Genomic DNA, 25,958 nt, shown 5'->3' on the forward strand with positions numbered 1-25,958 from the left:
ATCTTGCAGGTGGCAAGTGAAAATGCATGGCACCATATTTCATCCACATAATTACTGTATGACTATTTCCATAAATACACATAAAAGATTTTTTTCCCTATTTTTTTAAATCAACAGGTAAAAATTCAAAAAAAGTGGTTTTAAGTTTTCAAACAGTAGCAAAGTTTCTAAAATGTTTCTATTTTTTTCCTGTAAATTCAACACTAATTAAAATTAATTCTAGTTTTAATGTGTGTCCTGTTTCATTGTAACAATATTATAAGCTTAGCATACACCATGCACTAAAGAGCATAGGTTGTATCCGACAGTGTTGTTCAGCTGACAGTAAGCTTGTCAAGGGGAGGAGTTTTCAGTGATTCTTCCTCTCCCCTACGGCCCCAAGTATCCCTCAAAATACATTCTGGAGGGTGCCCCCAGGCCTGTGGAACTGATTTAGTGAAGGCTGAAAGGGAAACGGGGAAGTACTGAAAATGGCTTCCCTCTACATCAGGCATAGGCAAACTCGGCCCTCCTGATGTTTTGGGACTACAACTCCCATCACCCCTAGCTAACAGGACCAGTGGTCAGGGATGATGGGAATTGTAGTCTCAACATGTCTGGAGGGCCAAGTATGCCTATGCCTGCTATACATTCTTTGGACAGAGGTCTTATTGTCAGCTAAGTAATACTGTTTCTACTGACAAAAACTGTACTGTCATCTGAGCTCTACGGTTGTATACAACTCCATATCAGCTCATGATGGCAGTGGGAAAAGTTTTGCTCATGTTGCTTGAAAGCCCTCTTGATGCACCATCATGTTAGTCCTATTGATGCACCACAGATGGCACCCAAAGCGAAAGGTAGCACATGACACATAGGATGCATAAGATAATCCACAAAATATCAGTTTGTATTATTAAAAAAATGATTTTTTTTTAGTCTGTCATGGCTGCTGGAAGTACTACCGTAGTCTGGAATAAAGGGGGAAGTCAATATGATGAACTGCAATTGTGTCCACTAATTTCTGGGAATTCCGAAAAGGGTGGGAAATGAGAATAAAAGAAAATTAACAAGAAAATATGGACAGTATGTAAAAATAAGGTTAAAGAGCTGGGAAACAGAATGGGGGGGAATGAAAACTGCTGAAGAATTTTCTTAAAATGAAAATCAGAAAGGGGGGAGATAGGGGAAGTCCACAAGACAATGTTTAAAAAAAATGATGAGAGATTAAAAAAAAATAGTGTAGTTAAGGTTTTTTTTAGTGTTGTTATTTATCTGGTGTATGTGTCTTTGTATTGTATATGTAGTGTATTAGTTGCTGTTAAGTATAAAATTAATAAAAATAATTTTATTTAAAAAACTAATTTCTGGGAATTAATTTAATGTTTCTTTGTCCATTTTTCAACCGAACAACAATAAATAATTCATTCAAATAAGAAGAAATATATATATACTTCTCCATTATGCTAATTCTCATTTTTTGGCTGTTTTATACAAATATGCAGGCAGGAAGCTGATAAGAAAGATAGTATCTCCTCAAGGAATACTATGTTCTTCAGAGGAAAGTCTTACATTTAAATATATATAATTTGCCTAGGCCCCACTACTATGGTTTGCCTTAGCATCAGCAAATGCAAATGACATAAGTGGAAGAACTATAAATGAAAAGAGCAAGGGAAGCGTGGACTGAGGTCTCCTTGCTCCACAGTTGCCAGAGCTATTGAAATACCATAAATGGCAAAATTTTGCTTACTTATCTCTTGAGAACTCCCATTTTGGATCTTCTGGTAGTTCATACTCTGAGACTCCAGCCAACATTGGAGCATCAGCATTGGAGGAGAGACGAGTGGTTATTCTCACCAAAGGTGTGTTGGAGTTCATGGAGGAGCTAGAGTCTGCAGACACCTGTTATGAGAATACAAGGTGCAAAACGAAGATGTAATCTTGGTCCAATTTCTGCAAACTGGCAATAGAGAGCAGCCAAGCCAGGTCATAAAAGGCACTCGGAAACTGAAATGCTCACTAAGGCACTGCACACGAACCTGACTTCAGGGTTCCGATCAGTTTTGCCGTACTTCTGCTAACTGAGTTATGAGTTATGGCTACAAACCCAAGCTTTTAATATTCTGATATAATTGGATAACTGCATTACCGTCACTGTTTGTAACCATCTTCCTCTCTCACTCTGCAAGTGAATATTTTTTAAGAGCGCGCTCTCTTTATGGTAACTTTTCTCTTAAAAAATTAAGCACAACTAGAAGTGGTTTTCCATCCATGTGTTTTTTAAAATTTGAAACGAGCTTATTATGTTCATCAATACATACAAGGAACTTGTCACGACTTGAGTGACTCAGCCGAAACAGTGTTGTTACTGCGTTGCTTAAAAGCACTTGAATTATCCTAGGTATCCAAAAATTATTTTCCTGTTTAACAGCAAACAAAATACCTATTCAGATCTTGATGTATCTACTTAGTAAACGTTTAATCCAGACAGCCAGGGAAAGTTAAAGCACCTCTCCAATAATACTCCTTGAATAATAAAAGGCTGGCAGATCCTAACAAAATTTAAATCTCCACTACTCTACAAATCAAAATGATGACAGGGCAATATGAATTCAAAGTTCTCACATAATTTTTGGAAGTTCCTTAGGAACTAGTGGGCTGTCTAGTGATGGACACCAATATCTTTTTCTATATCACCAGTAGTACTGATAAGAGTGTTCTTGGTCAATCTTACAGATAGGTGTGTTTGCAGTCAGTAAACAGCAGCCACTTTTGAATGATCGCAACTCCCCTTAGTAAGCTGAGATATGCCTGAGAGCTATACACCTGCAGGCATGTCCTTTGCTTCCCCATTTATTTGAATGACCAAGGAAGCCACAGTAAGCTTCTGCTTACATCCAAAAAGGGAACTATGGCTAATAGATTCCAACAAGTCAGGAAACTGGAAGTTCATATCAACTCTGGCTTCCTGCCTTGTTTCACCACTTCTGTGAAAGGAAGAGTGAAACAGGAACAAAGGGGACTGTGTGCTAGGGCATGAAGCTCATGCATATATCAGTTGATTAAGCCGAGACCTGACTGTCGGAATGCTGCATGGATGAAGACTGCTCATGTCTGATTCAAACATGAAAGTGGCAGGCTGTTTGCAGAAACAAAACAATTCCATAGGGTCAAGATTCCTGGATGCTATTATAATAGGTTTTTCCCAAGGATCAGCAGGACGGCACAGTTAAGTGTCCAACCAGCCCCAGGCATGGAGGCAGATGTAGAGACTTACAATGCAATCCCATCAACCTCTTTAGGGCTGGTGGCACACCGGCCATCTGAATGCCTTTTGGGTAACATTCATCCCAATGACATAACATAATGATACACACCAGAAATATGCAAGCCTACAGACAGTGTTCAAGTACAGGGCACATGCAGCACACTCTAAGAGGCACAAACAACAGTTAGCATGCCTAAACCTGTATGAGGTCACCACAACCTCCCCTTTAGTTGTAGAAAGACGAAACAAACATTTCCCTGCTCACTGTTGCAACATGCAATTCCATTTGCAATAGGTTCAGGAATGCCTCAAATCTGAAACTAGAAAAAGGACACCAGGGAGACTGAGCGTTTGCTAGCCTGGTGTCTCTACTCCCCCCCCACACACACACACACTTGTAAGCCTTCAGTTGCTGGTCACTGCTTCAGTTTTGTCTGGGTGCCGTTTCAGCTGGGTCATTTTGCAAAAGAGCACATTGAATGTGCAATGCAGTTCCGAAACTGAACTGGCTTCACAATACTTACCACTTAACAAAACTGGACAAAGGAACTTTGTTTTCATAAACACTGTTGGAATAAGACCAAGCAATGATGCCACTTAATACATGGAAGTGCCATTCCATGCAACACAATCTGGTGGTTGATAATTCTGAAAGGAATAGGCTTTTTCCTCCTCTACCTCTTCCTTCCAGATGGATGTTGAAATGTTTTGCAGCCCACAGCCTACTATCTTGTTAGAAGGATAGATGGACGTTCTTGTGCCAAACGTTTTCTTTATTACTTGACAAGAAGTACTCGAAGAGCAGGTGATTACAACGTCCCAACCCAAACTAGAAACTGCACATCTTTTAACACAAGATACCTGACCTTAATCATGATATAACATTTTATTAAGACTTTGCATGCAAGTTGTTTTATCAATTTCTACATGTTTTAAAAGCGCCATGAACAGTTTCAAACTTGTTCCAAACACCAGAGTAACAAATGAAGTTATTTTCAATAAAACTGTGCTAGAAAAAGGAAAATATCACCTCCTATATATTTTTGGAATCTTCTATTCACTGTGACTTAGAACCTGCTGACCTGGTACAACATAGCTTTCTGAACGGCTGCAATGAGACGCCAAAAACCAATCTAGCCTGAATTCAAACATCTACAGCTTAAGTAAACAATGTAAACATGTTTACTTAACATGCTAGCATGCTACAATGGACAGGATGGGTAACTGGCTCCAAGCAGTGGCTCCACATTTTTTATTTTCTGAAATCTTTCCATTTATTTTAATCTCTTTTTGTCTTGAACTGTATTGAGATCTCACCATGAAGTCTCAAGAGAAAGGGCAGATTATGAGAGAAATAAATACATAACCTTGGTGTAAACTCTTATGAGAAAGGAGAGCACTGAGCATGGTAGAAAGGCTTGGTTTGCATGCCATGCTAAACCATAGTTTAAAACAAACTATTATTTAATGTGAACAATCCAAGGTTGGTTCTGGGCTTACTGCTTATGATTTGTTTGCATGAAACAAGCGAAGAACCCAAACTTGGACTACACGACAAGTCTGACATGTTTTGTTTGCGGTGTAGCAGCAACAGGATTATAGGAGGAGCATTGCGTAAACTTTGGGGCAGTGTAAGAAAGGCCCTGCTGGATCAGGCCAGCCTACACCAACATCCTGTACTCACAGTGGCCGACCATACACTAATGGGAAGTCCACAAGTAGGAACTGAATGCAACAGCAACTGGTATTTAAAGGCATATCACTTCCAACAATGGAAACAGTGCACAGCCATGATATAACTAGCAGCCACCGATCCTCCATGAATTTGCAGTCTCAATCTCCAATGCATTTCCCTAATCTTATTTTAAAACCATCTTTTAAAACCATCCCTTCCATAATTTAACCATGCATATCTAACAACACAACCTTGATGGCAGAAAGCGAGGAGGAATTAAAGAACCTTTTAATGAGGGTGAAAGAGGAGAGCGCAAAATATGGTCTGAAGCTCAACATCAAAAAAACCAAGATCATGGCCACTGGTCCCATCACCTCCTGGCAAATAGAAGGGGAAGAAATGGAGGCAGTGAGAGATTTTACTTTCTTGGGCTCCTTGATCACTGCAGATGGTGACAGCAGTCACGAAATTAAAAGACGCCTGCTTCTTGGGAGAAAAGCAATGACAAACCTAGACAGCATCTTAAAAAGCAGAGACATCACTTTGCCGACAAAGGTCCGTATAGTTAAAGCTATAGTTTTCCCAGTAGCGATGTATGGAAGTGAGAGCTGGACCATAAAGAAGGCTGATCGTCGAAGAATTGATGCTTTTGAATTATGGTGCTGGAGGAGACTCTTGAGAGTCCCATGGACTGCTAGAAGATCAAACCTATCCATTCTTAAGGAAATCAGCCCTGAGTGCTCCCTGGAAGGACAGATCGTGAAGCTGAGGCTCCAATACTTTGGCCACCTCATGAGAAGAGAAGAATCCTTGGAAAAGACCCTGATGTTGGGAAAGATTGAGGGCACTAGGAGAAGGGGACGTCAGAGGACGAGATGGTTGGACAGTGTTCTCGAAGCTACGAACATGAGTTTGACCAAACTGCGGGAGGCAGTGCAAGACAGGAGTGCCTGGCGTGCTATGGTCCATGGGGTCACGAAGAGTCGGACACGACTAAACGACTAAACAACAACAACAATCTAACAACATGTCAACACACTTCTCATCCACATTAAACCAGTTTATTTTATACTGAGTGGTGTGCAAACTGTGCCAAACTGTAGTTGTTGCCCTTACTACACTACAAAACTGCTTGGAATTTTTTTTAATGTGAATCCAAACCTGGCAGAAATTCAGTATAGCACTAACTTGGCCAAAATCAGTCCAACCCAACTCTATGTTGAGTGAGAGAATAGGCAATCTGGACTACTACAGAATGATGTTAGGCAGCCTGCCCAAAGCCAGACGCTGTTTTTCAGAGTACTGAACTATTGACTGTTTTAAAGTAAATATAGATTCCTTACATGGTACATCATACATATTGGAAAATGATCTGAAATCTGCTCATTTCACCACTCACATATCAACTCACCAACATTTATATCAAAGGTCGTATCATTTGTTTTCCTAGACAGAGAAGAGTGGTGTGCAGTTTTGCTGGGGAAAGCCTGTTTAAACTTTAAATCCATAGCTCCACTGTGTTGCACATGATGACGTTACAGGAAAAACTTGAAGAAACACTTTGCCAATTCATTCTATGTTTGCGGGGAGGGGAGCAAACTCACTAGTAAATGTAACATCAAACAAGTCCTCAGCGTAAATACCAAGACTGCGTACAAAAAAAACAACACTCCATTCTAGAAGGAATATTTAGCATTAGCTATTTAAAAAAAAAAAGGATCGGGCCAGTCTCAAAGGTAATGTATTTTTGATTGATTCATTGGAGCAGAGCATGGTATTATGGAAGCTGAAGGACTATTAAAAAAAATGTCCATTGGAAAAAGAAGAGTATAGCAGCACAAGTTGGCCCAGGATCCAGGAAGGCCTTCTGGGACCAGCCCACACTTTTAAAAGCCTTGTTCTTCCACTGAGAAATAAAAAAGAAAAATGCTTGGGCATTTTCACTTTCTATAGGTTATTTCATTTTACACAGATTTTGTCTACACAAGTTAGAGTTGCACTTCCTCAAAGCCAACCTTCTGCAGTACTCAGGAGCTAGGGTGAAATTCTAGTGAGAGGTCTCACATGGTAGAAGGTGCTCCTTCAGATCATTTCAGGCCTCAGGATTGAAATAATAATATTTAAAGGAGGAAAAACATGTCTACAGCCCCAAGTTGAACATCAATGTTTAATATCAGACTACCAGATCTTCCTTCCTGATTGCTCCATTATTTAACTGTCTCCACATCAGAGTACATGGCAAAAGGGATGTGGGGGAATGTGAAAGCTAGGGAAAGTAAAACGAAGGAAAAGCACACTGGGCTTTATGTGCAAACCTCATACATACAAAACCTACAACACCATGCTCAGGGCTTCAGCCATTCAAACAGAAGGAACAACCCCTTCTAGAAATGTGCACTTCTAGAAATGTGCAGCTCTGACTGAAAATGTATAATTACAACATAACATCCTAAAAGTTAAAAACAGCGTCTCCTAAGAATGTGAGGTGAAGCTCTCTGAAATATGGTGGTTTAGTTTCAGGAGTTTACTGAAACTTTATTTCAGAGAGCTTCACCTCACATTCTTAGGAGATGCTGTTTTTAACTTTTAGGATGTTATGTTGTAATTATACATTTTCAGTCAGAACTGCACATTTCTAGAACTCTTCTAATAAAGTTAAAATGACAACATCGTCACTACTCAAATCTGTAAATAAAATAAAATTACTAATCCGTTGGAAGACTGATTTCTTTTAATATAACGTTTCAACTTCAGTGAGGCCCACAAAACGCATGGTTGTCTTTACCAACCTGGTGTCTTGAAGCTGTTTTAGATTACAACTCCCATTAGCCTCAGCCTTATGGAGGGTGCCTTATGACACTCAGTATACCAGAAATTCTCATACCACAAACTGACAACTAATGCTGCGTCCCAAGAATGTATTTCCAGGTAAGCAGGCATAGGACTGTGACTTATATCCTTTTGAGAAACCTGAAAGGTGATCTCCTCTCTGTGTTATGGCATCACTTCTTGCAAGCCCCCAAGTGTACACAAATAATTTCCTTTGGGACTCTGCTTCTCAGCTTTAAAAAGTAAGAGTGCCATCAACCTTCTCTACAACTTCCAAGTCACCTAAGCTAACTGATCCGTAAATCCTGTTCAAAGGTAATTAGGTTTCCCCACCCCCTCCTAATGCTACAGAGCACACAAGTAAGGAAGAACACCCTCTGCAGCTTTTTATTTGACTGAACTAATATATAGGTTACTGCCAACTCTTTTAAAGGTTTTTTAAAAGGAAAAGAAACAAGTCTCAAAAATACAACCAACACTTGCGGGGACTCAGTGCATTGCAACAAAAAAGTAGGCCTATTCAACTAATCCAGGAACACACGCCTGTTAAACAAAACGCCCTCTGTTTTTCTAACTCCTTCAGATTTACAGCAAATGTATGAAACCCTAACCCTTAATGTACAGAAACTAAACAGTTACTTCTGAAAATCTAAGTACATTAGTCTTTGCCTGTGGAAACCATGATTTCTCTGACTGCTGCAGTTGGCAGACAGCATTACTTGAGCGCAAAAATTTATTGAGAACTATGAAAATAGGAACACATTTCCTTACAATGCTTACAGCAGATACTTTCACTATCCCAAACTTAGCAGTGACTGCACCTGAAAACATGGAATGGAATAAACTTGGAACAACATACAGAAGCATTTCTAAAACTACCAGTTGATACCAGAAAAGTATTCTGTTGGGGAGTATTTCCTTTACGTGAGTAAAAAAGGTAAGAAAACTGAAATGTCAGCTACTCAACAAAACCAGAACATGAACAACAGTGCATCAAGTTTACCATAAGCATGTAGAATACAATGTTTTAAAGATGGTTTATAGAGGAGTTTCATTGCGCAACTGCATGACAAATGATGGCAGTGAAGTCTGCTGTTGGCAAAGGAAGAGACAATTGATGAAAGAGTATTTAACAAACCAACAGACTAGGAGAACTGCCCTTTGGAAAATGGCGAGTTTATGACAATCCATGGCCTGACTACTGACAGATGAATTATATACCAATGGCATTTTCTCTGTCATCACCACATGATCAGGTCATCTTGCTGCTTTCATTCCAGTCACAGCCCAATAATCTCCTTTTATTCCAGAGCTGATACAAATAGCCTCTTCTAAGTGGGCTTAGACTGGAAGCTCTCTTTAGCAGAGAATACAACATTCAAATTTTTCAGGCATACGTTGTTTGTGCAAATGCACGCATGTGCACATGACACCCACATACAAAGTTTAGTACTCCATATGAGTAGATGAAATAAGTGTCTCTCGTATGATTGCTTAAAGCATTTTAATTCTACAAGTGGATTAAGTCAGCTCCCTGCAAGACTTTGGCCACACTGCCAGCTACATAGAGGCAACTGGGAAGCCTTTGATTCTAAATTCTAAGACTCTTATTTTAAGCAGAATTAAGTCAGAGAATAATTGCCCTATGCCATGGGATTTCAAGTGACACCTTGTGGGTGCAAATTAATTGAACAGTTTGGGCAACTTTCCAGGGGCAGATACACATTGTCCTGGTTCACATAGAAAGTACATGAACCTGAGGTTCATGTGCTCCCGTTTCTGCTCCTCTCTGGCCACAAGGAACACAGAAGCACCTGCTTCCATTTTCACCTAACCATAGTTTGTTGTTCGCTTCCAGTTGAGAACTGTGATTAGTGCTAACTGTAGTTTATTGAAACGAGCCGATTTTACTGGTAAACGATCCTGGCTTGCTTCAATAAACTATAGTTAACAGTAACCACAGCATGGCATATGGCACAGAGAGCTGTAATAAGTAGGAGAGATCAGCACAAAACAGGAATGTCACCTTGCATGATCAGAAATTTCCACTAGTGCAAAACTACAACGGTGTACAAGCCTTAGCATTTACATATATCCAAACTATAACCGATACGTATCTCTTTTTCTCAGCTGGGTTGAGGAATCAGTCATAGAAGGAAACAGGTCCATTCAGTCTAGCCTACTCCGACTTGGCATTGCCAGCAGTTTTTGTTTCCCTGATCAAACCACTCTACCTAGGCAGCAGTGTGCTGCAAAGTATGGAGCAGCTGCACAGCTGAAAAAGACCTGTAGAAAAAGACCAGTCGGTCTGATAGTAAATTCTCTTTGGCTCTCACACAGCAGTACAGTGGAACCTCAGTTTATGAACACCTCGGTTTATGAATTTTTGGTTTACGAACGCCGCGGACCCATCTGGAACGGATTAATTCACTTTCCATTACTTTCAATGGGAAAGTTTGCTTCAGTTTATGAACGCTTCAGTTTATGAACAGACTTCCAGAACCAATTACACCCATGCTTCGGGTTAAGTACACTTCAGGTTGAGTACTCCGCGGACCCATCTGAAACGGATTAATCCACTTTCCATTACTTTCAATGGGAAAGTTCGCTTCAGTTTATGAACGCTTCAGTTTATGAACAGACTTCCGGAACCAATTGTGTTCATAAACCGAGGTACCACTGTAAATGTAGAATAGTTCTTCAGAATGAGCAAAACCCTGAGTTTTCCCATAACTCCCAGAAAATATTGGAGCAGGCATTCTTTATCCTGTGGTGCAGTCCCTGAAGCCTTAGAGAAAGGGGGAAGAGGCTGAGCAGAGAATCCAAATAAGACTTCAACAAAGCCTCATTGGTCAAATTCACGACACTTGCAGTTAAGTTGGTCATTTTCTACATACCTCCCACTTGCAGTAGCTGAAACACAAAACCCATTTGACGGGCAAGCATTAATATAGGTGAGATTGAAATAGGACATGAAATAGGACACATGGAGAGGACGCATTATTCAATAAAGTTCCAAATGTGCACTCATTAATTATACTCAGCAAAAACATATCATTGTACACAATCTAATTCCACCGAAATATGATTAAACACAGGAAATAACAGGTACTCTTATTGATGGGAAATAACCTGGGTTTCTTAAAAATACAATTTTTCCAAAAAAATATTCAGCTTTTCTTTCTTAACACAGCTTCCTTTGCAGGCCTAAATCATTGCAAGAAAAAATTCCTGAAATATTTCGAGCTCCCCCTGCGCCCCCCCCCCCGGACCTCAACATGTTCAGAAATCACTATATCCAGTAACTGGATATAAACACAGCATTCAACTCCTGAAAGTCCTATTTGCGTTGAATATACATACTTTTGGAAAAGCTGCCTTCTTACAAAGGAAACAATAGAATATATTTTACAACCAAATGTTCAGCCCAGATGAAGTGATATATATCCATGTCCAAATTTACAACCCTGCTGGATAACAACACTTGTGACCTGCTCATTATTTTAAAAAATATTATTCCTCTCTAGAAACAAACATATATTATGAAAATATATCATGTGAAATGGCTCTGCACAAGAATACTTGAAGGGCAGGAAGGGAGAAAACATTGGGGAGAGCATACCTCTCTCCCAGTTATGTGCTCCTGTGTTTCAATGCTTTAGCAAAACATGTGCCTCCCCCTCTATTCCACTGCCTGTGGCACCAGCTAATCTGATAAGTAGCTCAAATGGAAGACACACCAGAACATATGCTATTTTACCTCTTGTGTTTCTTAAAAGTGTTCACATTTACCACATCCTCAAAAAGCTTTTTTTCATTTTCCACTGGGAATTTAATCACACTTCCTCAACTTTACAGCATCAAAATTCCTGCTCTGAGATTAAATAATTTACAGCAGCCCTGCTATATTTGGCCTAGTGGTTTATTGGTGTCAGAACCCAGTACGGGATTCAGAAACATAGGACAGGTTCTGGAACCGCACAATTGAAATCACCTTGATCCAACAATTAACTGTAACAGCTGTACTCCCCAGCTTCAGACCTGGTGGAAAAGCAGGGTGCCTCTGAGTTTAAGCAAGAGAGCCCTTCCATCTCCACTTAACCACTACAGGATTCTTTGAGACACCAAGCTTGAGACAGGGAGTTATGGATTCAAAGCAAAATGGGGTGCTACAGCCTCTCTTCTTAGCAATCAAGTGCCACTTCAGTCCCACGTGTTTTATGAAAAATGATCTGCTGGCTTGTTTCGTTTATAGGATAATAGGTTTTTTAAACTCTTTATCTACTTTCTGTTACCTGTCTGCGCAGAGGAATGCGCTTAGTCAGCTTGTGCACGGCAGGCTGGCTACTGAAGTCCGGCTTCTTGGTGGAAGATCTCATGTGGCACAGAATGACTGTCACCACCATGCAGACAATCAGGAAGACCCCTACACAGTAAATGGCTATCTCCAAGTAGTCTGGTGATGTTGGGAATGCTTTGTCTTCTACAGGGCCTAGAGTGCAAGTACGAAGGAGGAAGAGTCATGAGGAAGAATTACAAGGTAGCAAAAACAAATCGGCAGTACACATCAAACAAAGTGGTCCCGCATCAGGTTTGCAATGAACTGCCCGAGATATAAGAATGCTGCTGAATTCCACCGCGTGGAAACAGCTACACTGAGAGTCTCCACGCAGCCATTTTTCAAAGTGTCGGCTTAAGCTGGCTGCTACCCCGCTAAGCGAGCTTAGTGAGGTACTTCTGGACAAAATCACTTTGGTATGAATAGCTGGTCTTATTTAACTTCACAATGAAAGGCTACATGCTTAAATTATGCCTTTTCTTCTTATTCTATTTTTCTTTTTATCCAAGCTGCTTGAGACAGGGAAGTGGGCACATAATTCACTCCAGATGAATCAATATTTATCCCAATCTCCCAATCTCTGGCCTGAAGCAAATGACAGGTTTAGTAAAATAATTTTTCAAGAGCATTGTGTTTAACTCTGTGGGCCACCTGAACACACAATGAAAGGCAAACAAGCACTGAATTAGCTAGCTGAAAAGCAAGGCTTCTGGGACACCATAAGCATAACAAAGCTCAGGCATGGACTGGCCTGGTTTAGGTATCCAAATACTTCTACTGAAAATCAGGATTCACAAAAAGGATTGAAATGTATTGGACAGTGAATTTGTATCAACAGCACCTCTTTATGCACACTTACTTGGGAGTAAGCCCATTGAACATAGTGGGATTTACTTCTGAGTTAATAGGCACAGGATTTGGGCTGTAAAAGTCCATAGGAATTGAGTGGCTAACTAATCTTTGGGTACTCTGAAAACAGCAGACTTTCTCTTAACTAGGTCCACGCCAGTTCTCAAGTACTGGATTTAGGTATCAGCATATTCCCTGCCCCCTTCCAGAAAAAAGAAACTCATCCAGCTTTCTTCAAAATTCTTCAAGAATTCTTCAAACTGGACTGTCCCATAGCAGGAGGACAGTATGAGATTGTACTCTGACACTGGTAGATCGCTAAGTTCCAGAATCAAAAAGAGAACGCATTTGTGTTTTTAAATAATAAAATTTACATATATTGGTCTATATTCACATATATAGGTAAGTCTACTGATGGAAGGTCACACTCAGATCTTAACAGCACCTAGTCTGTGAACAGCATCAAATGGCAATGCTAGTTTTACAGTTATTCTGTTCATTAAGTAATTGCACAGAATTTATTTTTCAGTCATGATTTAACTAATAAGTATTCCCATTTTTTACATTGCAATGACGACACTTTAGTTTATTATGTGGGCTTTGACAGCAAAAAAGAAATGTGACAAAGCACTTGTCAAGATATTTGTTGTTATTATTATTATTATTATCTGTTCCTAATCCTTTTACTTCATTACTCTGAATCATCACCATCAGCATTCTGCAGCAATATCTGGTTATTATGCAAGCAATGCACATTGCAACATGTTCTTATGTCTCATTTTGTATTAATATAAGCATTCACTCAAACTGATTAAGAAGTGGTGCTTAAGCGCTTGCAAATATGGAAAGAACACTGCAAGCAGAAGCAGCTGCAACTTTAAGCACTGACTACCTGTTTAGTGGTGAATGCACCTTGGAAGCCACAAAGGTTAATAGTTAAAGATGGTAGTAATGTAAGCTATCTCATAAAGAGAGAATAAATAACATAGAAACCTTGAGAACAACTCATATAGCAGCACAGCACTTAGTGAACACATGCAGTTACCAAACCTATACTTTAAAAACATTAAGACTTAATATATATATATTGACCAGCAAATTATTAACTGTGCAAGTAATTCAGCAGTTGCTCTGCATTGAACAGTTATAAAGCAAGAAAGTTTCATTAGTGCAGACATCTAAAACTATATTTTCCAACAGAGAACAAATTTCAGGCAATGAAGCGCATTAATGTGTGTTTCTGCTAAAAACAGAAACAACATCAATCCAAGCATGGCAATACATGCTTTGCAGAAAAAGCAAATTAGCTCATCATTTGCTTAGAACATGCAACATTTAAAGATACACCAAGTTGATTCCAAAGATATGTAAAAACACCGCTTCTGTAATCACATTTCAGCACAGCCAATTCTCATATATACATGTGTAAACCCAGGCAATTTGACTGGGTTGTGGTATTTCATAAAATGTGACTTTAAAATTTCCCTTTAAAAACTTCCCAGGAGAGGATTTTTGAGTTTCTCTCAGGGAAAAGTTTATGATTGTTAACTTTTGGTTATATAATCAAGTGTCAAAGAAAGCCTCTTTTTTCCAAATTTATAATGAACATTAAGATAATTGGGGGGGGGAGGGATGTTTAAATGAAGTTTGAAAAAAATACAATTCGTCTTTTTAAGTTGAAGTGCAGCCTTTTAAAGGAAACCAAAAGCCCACTTCTGAGACAGAAGCTGTGCTAATTTTGCAGCAATCAACAACGAAGCAGGGGGAAGGGTAGGGGGAACCACTGAAAGATAGCAGTAATATACCTGGCAGAACTGTCAACCATGCAGAGTGAAAGGATATCCCAATAGAATTACCCGCCAAGCATGTATACTCCCCAGCATCCTCAAAAGTTACATTCCGTAAATAGAGAACCTCAATCTCTTTGTCCGTGGTGTTAACACCGGCAGCCTAGAAAAAAAAGGGAAGCAAGAGAAAAGCTAGACATTTTAGGAATTCTTGTGGATGGGAAGTGGAACCACGGGGAGCTTGGCACTTCAGAAGAAACGACCGGTGCACAGCCGTGGGGGGAGATCCCATCCACAAAGCCCGCAACCAAAAGGCAATTACCAAGAGATCCCAGCTCACCTCAGAGAGGAATGAATCATCAACAACCTTCACCAAACCTACTCTCACCACCTAAGAATGCATGCAATCAAAGAACATGGAAAAAATTGTCCACAAAACGTTTGGAGGAGAAAATGACATGAACACAAAGAAAGGTGAAACAGACAGAAGAACAGGAGGCAGGACATTCTGTAATGTCGCTTAAAATGTCCTTCAGATTAATGAAGTCATACATACAGTGAGGGGCTGAAAATAAAGAGACAAAAATACTTCAAAAAGAGGTGTTTTCATTACAACCTGTATTAAATATAGCCCCAAGAGCTCCTTGTAACCAAAGGGCTGAGGGAGAACTCAGGTTATCACCGCCTCAAGTAATAACTTAAGTCAAACCTGAGCTTTAAATATAAAGGAGCAGTTTAGGAATCCATCATGAACCCAAACGCAGGTTTGTCACAGGTACGAACGCCCAGACAAACAGTTGGTGCTAGAAGTAAACAGGCCACCACTGCTTCAAGTGAGCATAGAAATAAAATGTATGGATGATGGATTTTCTAGATGTGCTTACTTACTTACATTTGGGTCTATTATGATGACCCAAAGTTTGGAAGTTGGTCTGAACAGTTCACCTTGTCTAGAAAAAAAAAATTGGGCCATCCAATGTGGTGAGATACAACATGCATTTCGCACTAAAGCTACCCTGTGGCATAACCTAACTGAAATAGGTGTACTTATACAATAGGATTTACAAATACGGGAATGTAAAACTCAACAATCCCTGCTTAACAAGATGGGAACTAATGCTGCACTGTCTTGAAGTAAACAAAAGGAATCAAGACCTCTATATGTATGCCTAATGACCATGGAAGAGAATTAGTTCTATTCAAATATTAAGATTTAACATGTTTGCATTTTTATGAATGAAACTTTTTTGCAAAGCTAAAGTGCATACCACACTATTAAAAAGGTCCAAATGAGACCCATCACATGGCTATATACGGTAGCACTTGTGTAAAGATGGAAAAGATGATATAAAATGCTGGCTCATCAAGTGGATAGGTCTCCATGAATTCATGTTCAGTCTGCTCCCAGACTGAGACAGGTGGCGTTGGAGGTAATCTGGTATGTGCAACACCTCATCACTTGATCCAACCTCAATGAGTAGCTATGATTTCCAGAAAAAAGATCAAAATATAATACAAAGAAATAGAAGACAACAGTGCAAAACTAAGGAAGACTCAAGAGTGGTCAGATCAGAATCTTTCAGATTCTGCTGGGAGGGGGGAGAAAATATACACAAAGACAAATGATACATCAAAGTAAAAACAGAAAAGACAAAAGGTTTCAGAAGAGGTAACTAAAACAGTATTTGTGGGAATTTTTCCATGGCTACTGGAGTAATACCAGTTGCATCTCCAAGAGAGGATTATAAATACACCAAGGTCATGGAGTTATCCTACAAGCTGCCTGCAGAGTCCCAAAGCACCAATTTTTCCAGCTTCTACATCCAGCTTTCTTTAACAGACGTCGTTACCTTTTTTTAGCAGAACCGTAAGCCAGGCAGACTGGTTGGCCTCCCCTATATAATTGGAGACCTTACAAATATATTCTCCAGCATCCGCCTCTGTAAGATTGTACAGTTTCAGCACTTCAGCATTGGAACTATTTATCCCCGAATGCTAGAACAGACCAATAACACAGGAGAACAATGTAACTACTGCCCCAAATGTAGACACCACCATGGTCCCACCACCAAAACACTTGAAGGAGTCTTCCAGTTACTACAAATGCTAGCATTGAAATATTTCCCTTTAAAACAGCAGCAGCAGCAGCAGCAGCAAGAAAGATTTCTTACAAAATTGGGGCAGGAAACTTCTGCCCAGATAAACTACCTGTTTTGTTTCTTTGCTGTGCAAAATCATTAATTTCTGGCTCTACTGCTAAGCTTCATAGGAAATTACTACTATAAAATTAGCTGTTCCTTAGGAACAAAGCCAGGCAAAAAGGACATATTTTTAAAATGGCTGCTACCCCTAAAATCATTGCCCTGTCAATAGTTCACAATTGAGGGAGGGTGACACACTCAGTATCTTTATCATAAGGAAAATGAGCACTGACAACATCCTTTGGCAGCAAATATGGTCATTACAAAAGGGCCTATAATGTTGTCCAAGCCTCTTAATATATTTCCTTTGGTTTATTTTTGATACTCTTTGCCAATGCACAAATCTCAAGTGATGCCAAGATAACGGCACTGCAGTTCTTTTAATAAACAACTATGATGTCTGAAAAATAAGCACAGAATCATGCTGATGGATAAAAGACTTTAATGGAGGTGATATGCGGAATGATTATTTGCTTTTGTTTATACCAACAACTCAGTATTCCACTGCATTTATGTGTGGTGGCAAGGATAATAGTCAATTTTAAAATAATCTATCCCTTGACCTTGTTCAAAAAGCTTTATAACATTCTAAAAAGAATTGCTTATTGTTCAAAAGAAAATAAGAGGGGAAAGCTCACCTTTAAAACTTTCAGGTATGGCAATCCATCTGGCCCATATTTACTTCCATTCTTCTCTGTGTGTTTTATCCACTGGATATGAGGCTGAGCATCACTGTAGACTTTGCAGACAAACTCTGCATCACCCCCAACAACTGCGGAAGTATTTGCTGGTAGGCCAGCTTGTAGGATAGGCCTGTGAGGAGATCGCTCTGTCAGGAAGCAAAGATTGGGGCGGGAGGAGAAAAGAGAGAGAGAAAAACGTATAAAGAAGCAGGATTAAGCAGCACTGCCAAGAAAACTGTTAGTGAACATGAGCCAAAAAGCCCTGTAAGCCTGTTGGCTGACTTCACTGAAATAACGCTGTAACCAAAACGTAGAACAAAAACTGCACTTCAAAGGAGGTGCTTGAATGCTCCAGTTGGAGTGCTGTCTAAAGACTAGCCTTTTAGAAGAAAAAAGAAAAAAAGATGGCACAGAACAGAAGACTGTATGATGTGGGGGAAGGGAAAATAGGGCACAATTAACTAAGGATACTTTAAAAAAAAAATCACAGAAACTTCTATTTATGTGGTATCAAACATGAGAGCACCACTCTCTGGGGTTGTTCCCTACTATATGGGGTGTGGGGAATATATGGTATATGTTATTCAGTTGTACAGTATTTGTTTTTAATTAATGTCAAACTAGAAAACAAAATTATGATTCACCAACTTAATAAAAAAGAATTAAGTGTGTCCTAATCTGAAGTCAAATCTACTGCCAAATCCTTTGGGTAAGGGTTTACTGAGGTGTATTGTAACTGGAAACTATATAATTAGGCAAAAATATAAACACAGAATGGGAAAAAAGAAGCAAAGGCCAAACAAGAATGCTACCAAAAACAAGTATTTTATTTTATTTTATAAAAATGAGAATAAAAGACTAAAATGAACATCAATTAATATATATTATTATAGAAGGCATTCATTAATTGTGAACTATAATCATGAACTATTAATAGTACTGATAACAACATTACTGCAAAGAACATTTATGGCATCTTCTCATTTACATGTTGGTTATGTAACAACTTCAATCAAGGAACCATTGTAGATTTTCCACAATCAGGCTCTTGGGTCTGTCCCAAAGAGTACCATCAGTGCATACGACCATTACCTCACATGAATCAGAGTACCAGTGGTTTTTAACTAGCAACCACTACTGCCTCATATCCATACCCTGGTTTGTAGGTAGTAGCTCTCGAAACTGTCAACTTTAGGGAGCTGCTTTTAGAAGACATGCTTCAGAAGCCACACTGTATTCCCAGAGCTCACTGTGTGGCCTTCTGCGTCATGATCACAACTGACAACTACTGTTCTAAGAAACAACTTCTATTATTTCTTTTAATAATGGGCTTTCCAAAGGGCTTTCCAAAGCTCTGAACTCATGAGATCATTCTGTGGTTTGGGTCTTTGAAAGACTTGGTACCAAATGTAAAAGGGTCAGCTTATTAAGTTCCATCATCCATCATCGCGAAATGATGCACAGTGGTCTTTTTCCAAGATGGCCATCGGGGAGAATAATGAATTGGCTTCTTGGCAAAATCTGTATGTTCTTATTCATCAGCTTGAATTATTTCACAGCAATCTTGAAGTATTAAGACTCAGCAATAATTTTATGCCATTGGGAAGAAAACACCATTAAGGGATTAGAAGCTAATGATTTTCCTTGATGGTATTTGGAACTCTAGAGTATCTCACATGTCAAGAAATGCAATCTTTTTTGTTTTTGTTCTGTTTCATTATATGTTTGTTTGTTTATTTATCTGATATTATTTTGCCCTTCATCTTCAGGGCAAATTATAAACAACAGGAAAATAGATCGAACAATTAGAAACCTGAAATGAAAAACTTATTAAGTGCTTTATTTTTTGTAAGTGTGAACAAATTACACACAATTTCTTTTGGACTGCTCATTTCTTTTGAAGAACCCACTGGGGATGGGAACTTTTGACCTTCCTGATGTTGTGGAATACAACTTCCATCAGCTCCAGTCAGCATACCCAATGAATGACAGGAATTATACCCCAGCAGCATTTGAGGAGTACCCACCCTGGGCCAGTCCCTCAGATGGGTAAGAGGAACACCTTCTAGTCTGCACACTATTCTGAGAACAACAAGGCTGCAAGTTGATCCTGTATGAGAGATGACTATAATTTTAACAATGATACGCCTTAAAGGTCAGATTAAGAATCTCAGCATATTTCCCACAAGCTGCTATAAATATTTTATTGATAAAAATAGGTGCCATGTAGTGATACATTGGGACATGGGTGGCGCTGTGGTGTAAACCACTGAGCCTTGGGCTTGCCAATCGAAAGGTCAGCGGTTCGAATCCCTGCGATGGGGTGAGCTTCCGTTACTCGGTCCCAGCTTCTGCCAGCCTAGCAGTTCGAAAGCACATCAAAATGCAAGTAGATAAATAGGTACCACTCCGGCGGGAAGGTAAACGGCATTTCCGTGTGCTGCTCTGGTTCGCCAGAAGCTGCTTAGTTATGCTGGCTACATGACCCGGAAAAACTGTCTGTGGACAAACACCGACTCCCTCAGCCAGTAAAGTGAGATGAGCACCGCAACCCCATAGTCTGCTCAGAAGTAAGTACACTGCTCAGAAGTAAGCTCACTGAGTACAATCGCATTTAGCTCTGGTACGTTTGTATAGGACTGCAGCCTTAAACATGTTGTCTTCCACACACAAAAATTGTCTGAAAAGCACAACACTAGGGTGTAACAGCAAATAATGACACTGCCAAACAATAGGATCTTTAATAAAGGCCATATATTTGGCACTCTGCAAATGCCTATGGGGAATTTACTTACTTAGGCAGTGCTGGCAACATACTACAAAGCAGAAGTCTTATTTAACTTGTAGCTCTTGCAAATGCTGTTTTTAAATTACTTCATGGCTGTATGTTGGACGGTGTGTATGACTTGAATTCATCCAACATAAAATATCTGCTATAGTTAAGGTCTGGGTGACAAAAAGGCATTCATTTAAGCACCAATAAAGCTTTTCTGGGAAAGAATTTCATAAACAGGCTGTCATGACTGAGAAGGCCCTCTTCTCACCTTACTTAAGATGGCAGGGGCACCCAGGGGAAGCCCTGCAAAAGATGTGTGGGCAGGTTAATATGGGGAAAGTGGGCCTTCAGGTCCCTAGCAATGCAGAGCTTTAAGTACTAATTCTGAACAGCACTCAGAAATGGACCATGGGGGCAGGGCAGTTGTTTTAGCACTCGTGAGTTGTGTTTCCAATGCCCAGTCTCAGTTCATATTCTAGCAGCTACATTTTGGACCAAACTGCAGTTTCTGACCAATCTTCAATGGCAGCTCCGCATACAATGCACTGCAGTAGTCTAACCAAGACTCAGTGAAGAGAATACAAGGGTGAGGGAATTTCACCTTTTGTATTGATACATATTCCTAATACATAGGTATTTCTTATTTCATTCTTAAAGTGTTTCGCTTCTTTTAGGACAATGACCTTACAAAGTGGTTTCCAGTGACAGAAAATACAAATCACCAGGAAAAATGAGCAACGTAAGGGCAGCATGAGAGGGACCAATATCCACAAAGCCTTAAAAAACAAATCTATCAGTCAGGGAAGGCCAAGCTGAACAAACAATTCCAAGTTGGGACTCCCAACAATTCCCTCATGGAGAAATGCATCAGCAAAGCAGGGAGGGCTCATGGACCTCTTTGGAAGTGAAGGATCTGAACAAATGCAAGAAAGCGCAACTCCATCAGCCTTCTTATATTTGCACATATGATTCCTGTCCCAAGCCACTCTCTGTGTGTTGCCTTGTCAGATGTAGTAATGGTATACTTTAAAAAAAAGGAAAAAAGGTGAAATGCAAATTGTGGTTTAATGTAGCAGTTAATATTTTTATAGTCCTGGAGAAAACTTATAAAGTTTTCCACCCTTTACTAAATAAGCTCTAACTCCATCTCCCCTACCCATGCTTGGGTACAAAAAGAAAAAGAAAAAAACCAAGTATGTTCTCGCTTTAATGGAAACCTTACACCATCTTCCAAAACATATTACAATCGCCTTCCGTATAAAATGAAACCTTAGAGAATATTATTTAAAATGTTTTTAGAAAGTCAGTAGGCCTCATGTTTCATTTATCCACATCAGGGTTTGATTTCCTTCACGACCTTACTTCTTGCCCTTAAATGGGGGTGGGGGGGTGGAGAGTCCCCAATACCATTGCGAAATCACCACTAATATTAACACACAATGTGTTTTGTTTATTTCACTTGAAACTTTTTAACTTTTAGCTGCATATGCTAGCTTGCCTGAAATACATTTGGCTGATCTGAGGTTGGAATCTTTAGCTCTAACATTTTAAGGGATGTGTAAAAGTGTACAAATGTTTACGTAAGGCACTGGCTGTGGATGATTACGAGTAGAAAATGTTACCAAAGTCTGAGGCATTTTAGTAAAGCGCTGCATATCGAAGCAATTGGCTTTTTCAGGTACTTTGTCTAATAATAGATGACTTTCATTGACTGCAACATTAAATCATGAGCTTGATTGCTGCCCATTGCAATCCAATTGAGTGCAGCAACTGCCGCTGAAAGAATCCGGCATTCTGCATAAAGCTGTCATATATAGGTTACCTAATCATACAGAGTATGGTGGCTGCTAACAACAGTGCTACAGTGAAGGATGCTGTTTCAAGGTAACAAACCAAGCATGTAACCTGGCCTAAAGAGATCCAGGCATCTATCTAACTGCCTTAGAACAAAGCTTTCCAAACTTGCCATGTTGGTGACACACTTTTTAGACATGCATCATTTCGCAACACAGTATTTCAGTTTCACATCATTTCACGGCGCACCAATTCAGTTTTACTAGCAAACTGGATGTTAAACTAACCCCTTTCCAGGCCCAGGAGGAGCGCATGGAGCGTTTGCACGACACACCTAAACACTGCAGCCGACACACTAATATGTCACGACACACAGTTTAGAAAGCTCTGCCTTAGAAACTGCTGAATTTTCAGTGATATCACACACACACACACACACACTGCACTCTACGTGGGGCTACCTTTGAGGTAACTCAGAAACTACAACAAATCCAGAATGTGGCAGCTAGACTGGTGACTGGGAGCAACCACAGAGACCATATAACACCGATCCTGAAGAATCTTCACTGGCTCCCAGTACATTTCTGAGCACAATTCAAAGTGTTGGTGCTAACCTTTAAAACCCTAAATGGCCTTGGTCCAGTAACCCCGAAGGAGCATCTCCACCCCTATCACTCAGCCCAGACACTGAGGTCCTCCTCTGAGGGTCTTCTGCTGGTTCCCTCAGTGCAAGAAGCAAAGCTACAGGGAACCAGGCAGAGGGCCTTCTTGGTAGTGGCACCCTCCCTGTGGAACACCCTCCCTTCAGTTGTCAATGATATAAAGAATTACACAACTTTTAGAAGACAGCCCTGTAGCAGGAAGTTTTCAGTGCTTGATGTTTTATGCTTTTAGATATCCTATAAGGCTAGTCTAGTGGCTTTAAACTGTGACCCTGTTCCCAAGCAATATGAAATATTTGATAGACATACATGGGGAATGACTGCTTTACACGAGAAGCTGGCATTCCACACCACTAATATGACCCAAATTTATATCAGGTTCCCTTTCATTGTTCTCTCTTTCATTTAAGTCACTCTGCAGTCTCACCAGTGATGCAGCAGCTACAGCTATTTACTGAGCGCAGCCTTAGGTGTTTTCCAGATGTTTTGGACCACAATTCCCATCATCCCTTATCACTGGCCATGCTGGCTGGAGTTGGGGAAGTGGTGCATCTAATAATCATTATATGCAAAGTATGCACAATTGGACAAAATAAGGGTGAGACGAAAAGTGGGCAAATGTTACCATATTGTTCTCTTTTAATTTGATAGCTCTGTGGGTTTTTTTTAACCAAAGCCTTTTCACTATGCCTGCATGAAACAGTGTATTGAAATATAAAATCTGCTGCAGTTCATTTGTCAGGTATCCAGATTGTGCCTGTGCATTCTGACTAAATATGGTAATTTAAAACATTAAACATTACCTTGTTAGGCAGCTATTGGTATATGGGCAAGTAGCAGAGGCAATAAGAGACTATGACACATTCCTAAAGAAGAATAAAAGCTGTGTATATGAAAATATCTTAAAGACAAAGGCTAGCTCTAAAATACAAAGTACTGCTAAAGTATGCTAAATAAATATATTGGCCTTTTGGAGGCCAATTATATTTTGTTCTACATCTGAAAACAGTTAAAGTAAAACTTTATTAATTCTTCATTCCAAACTATAAATGTTAAATTTAAAAACACACACACAACTTCAGAGCCTTTGCTTTCCCAGTGCTATAAATCCATCAGTATTCAGTATATGTATTCTCTTATTTACTCATGCACAAAAAGGTCAAATAGGCACATGGGAAATAAATCTTTGCTAATTGAAACTTCAAAAGTTTCCATTTTGAGCATTTAGATGGTTGGTTTGTATAAAACATGCCAACACCTTTCCCTGTAATTTTTATTTAAGGGGCCTTTACATACAAGGGGGGGGGAGTTCCTGGACACTTCAATCTACAGTGTCACTGATAATCTTTGAAAGAATAAATATGCACTCATATATATTAAACAAAATCCTATGGAATTTGGTTACCCTGAGTTCAGTTCAGGATTCAATGGGGGAAATTACTCCTAGTAATGAAATCCATGCCAACAATTCCATAGGGAAGAGGAACTGTAAGAAAGGGGTGGTAGGTATCATTTCACCTAGAAAAAAACTATATTGGTGTCTGGAAAACAAGCCAGTAAATGTTTCTGATCTGTTTGCAAACTGCAAACACCTTCTAAAATGCGTTTAATAAGACATAGTGACAAAGTGCAATTCAAGTTCTCAAAATCCGCATACATAATTCTAGTAATCCTTATAAAATCCTTGTATGGGAGGTCAGTATGTTCATTGAATAAGCAGGCAGAGGGATGAGACCAAGAGAACAGTGGCTTGACTAAGGTCATGTTGTGAGTTTGCGGACAAAGTAAAAATGCTACCGTACATTAACCACACAGTCAATGTACATCCTTAAAACACAAGGAACCCACTGCCCTTGCTAAACAGGCAAGTAAAGCAGTTCCACTATCACTAGCGTTCAAAGTTTATAGGGAAGTTGTGAAAAATTCTTGGGAAGTTAAGAAAATTTAGATAAAATCTCTGTGATGCAGCCATGAAGGACAGCTGACCCACCAGAGTATCAGGTGACTCGGCACGTCATCTACAAGAACTCTCATGATCCAATAATTTCATCTATTGAGACATCAAGTACAGCATCTTTGGCTGTGGTCAAGGCCAGATAAAGAATGTGGAAAGTGTTGAATGAATGTTATCTGGGGTCAGCCTTGTTCCAAACCTTGGCTCATGTGTTTAAGCGTTCACTCAATATACTGCTGTAGCTGTGAGCAACATTGCTACATAGCTGTTTAATATGTGAGATGAAGCTCAAGAGCAAAATGATTTCTAGAGCAAGATTCACATCTCTTCATACCACATATCTTTCACTTGCAGGCTGCCATGAAAAAGGATAAAATGAGAAAGGATAAAATCCACAAGACTGTAGATGGATTTTCATGCATGGGGGCTTTTTATGTTCTTATCGGGGCAAAGTACAGTACAAGTGTGACCTGATCCACAGAAGACCATTAGCTTTCTTACAGTGTGAATTTCTGATAGGAGAGGGTTGCTCCCCTCCCCCTTTCTGGCATGAGTCTCTGGAAAATCTCCAACAATATCCATGGACTTTGTGCAAATGACAAGAGTATTGTGGCCATTAACTGCAATACAATCCACATTGTATTGAAGATGTGCTTCAAATCCTATATGGAAATGAAGCACATACTGTTCTGCATTTCGGCTCTTTTTGTGAACAGGGACACCTAAGGGTAGAATTCCAACAAGACTTTCAGTGGCTGGAGTTAGTGTGAGGTCAGTTACTGTAGACCCTAGATTACTGTAGACCCTAGATTATTTACTGTAACTAGGAGCATATTTGACTGAATAATCTGTAGACAATAGGTATTCTCACTGTTTAAGGTGCTTTACAAATTAGTGTGTACCTGAAGAAATGTGCATGCACACGAAAGCTCATACCAATGGCAAACTTAGTTGGTCTCTAAGGTGCTACTGGAAGGAATTTCTTTATTTTGTTACAAATTAGCAGTCATGGGCACTTACTAGAAACAGTGAAACAATACTATTAGGGAAACAATGTATTGTTGTAATGCTGCAGAATGAGATTACTAGATAATAGCCAGTTTTAGAATAATAAAGAAACATTGGCAGATTCATTGGCAGATTCAACAATAATCAGATG

General features: G+C 39.6%; 1 protein-coding gene across 10 annotated transcripts in view; it reads right to left on the bottom strand.

The window, feature by feature from the left end:
• FGFR2 (fibroblast growth factor receptor 2) overlaps window positions 1-25,958 on the bottom strand; it is a 141,599-nt gene that overhangs the window by 21,337 nt on the left and 94,304 nt on the right. For 5 of the 10 annotated variants that reach the window (XM_060274788.1, XM_060274791.1, XM_060274786.1 and 2 more), the window contains 4 exons: window positions 17,569-17,759; window positions 16,580-16,724; window positions 12,043-12,246; window positions 1,733-1,883 (listed from right to left, as the gene is read on the bottom strand). In XM_060274788.1, the coding sequence (XP_060130771.1) occupies window positions 1,733-1,883; window positions 12,043-12,246; window positions 16,580-16,724; window positions 17,569-17,759 (691 nt within the window). Of the gene's footprint in view, window positions 1-1,732; window positions 1,885-12,042; window positions 12,247-14,747; window positions 14,893-16,579; window positions 16,725-17,568; window positions 17,760-25,958 lie in introns of all 10 variants that reach the window. The other 5 variants (XM_060274792.1, XM_060274787.1, XM_035138088.2 and 2 more) reach the window with 3 other exon arrangements.

The sequence above is a fragment of the Zootoca vivipara genome, chromosome 5, assembly GCF_963506605.1.
Source record: "Zootoca vivipara chromosome 5, rZooViv1.1, whole genome shotgun sequence".
In the NCBI taxonomy this organism is placed as follows: domain Eukaryota; kingdom Metazoa; phylum Chordata; class Lepidosauria; order Squamata; family Lacertidae; genus Zootoca; species Zootoca vivipara.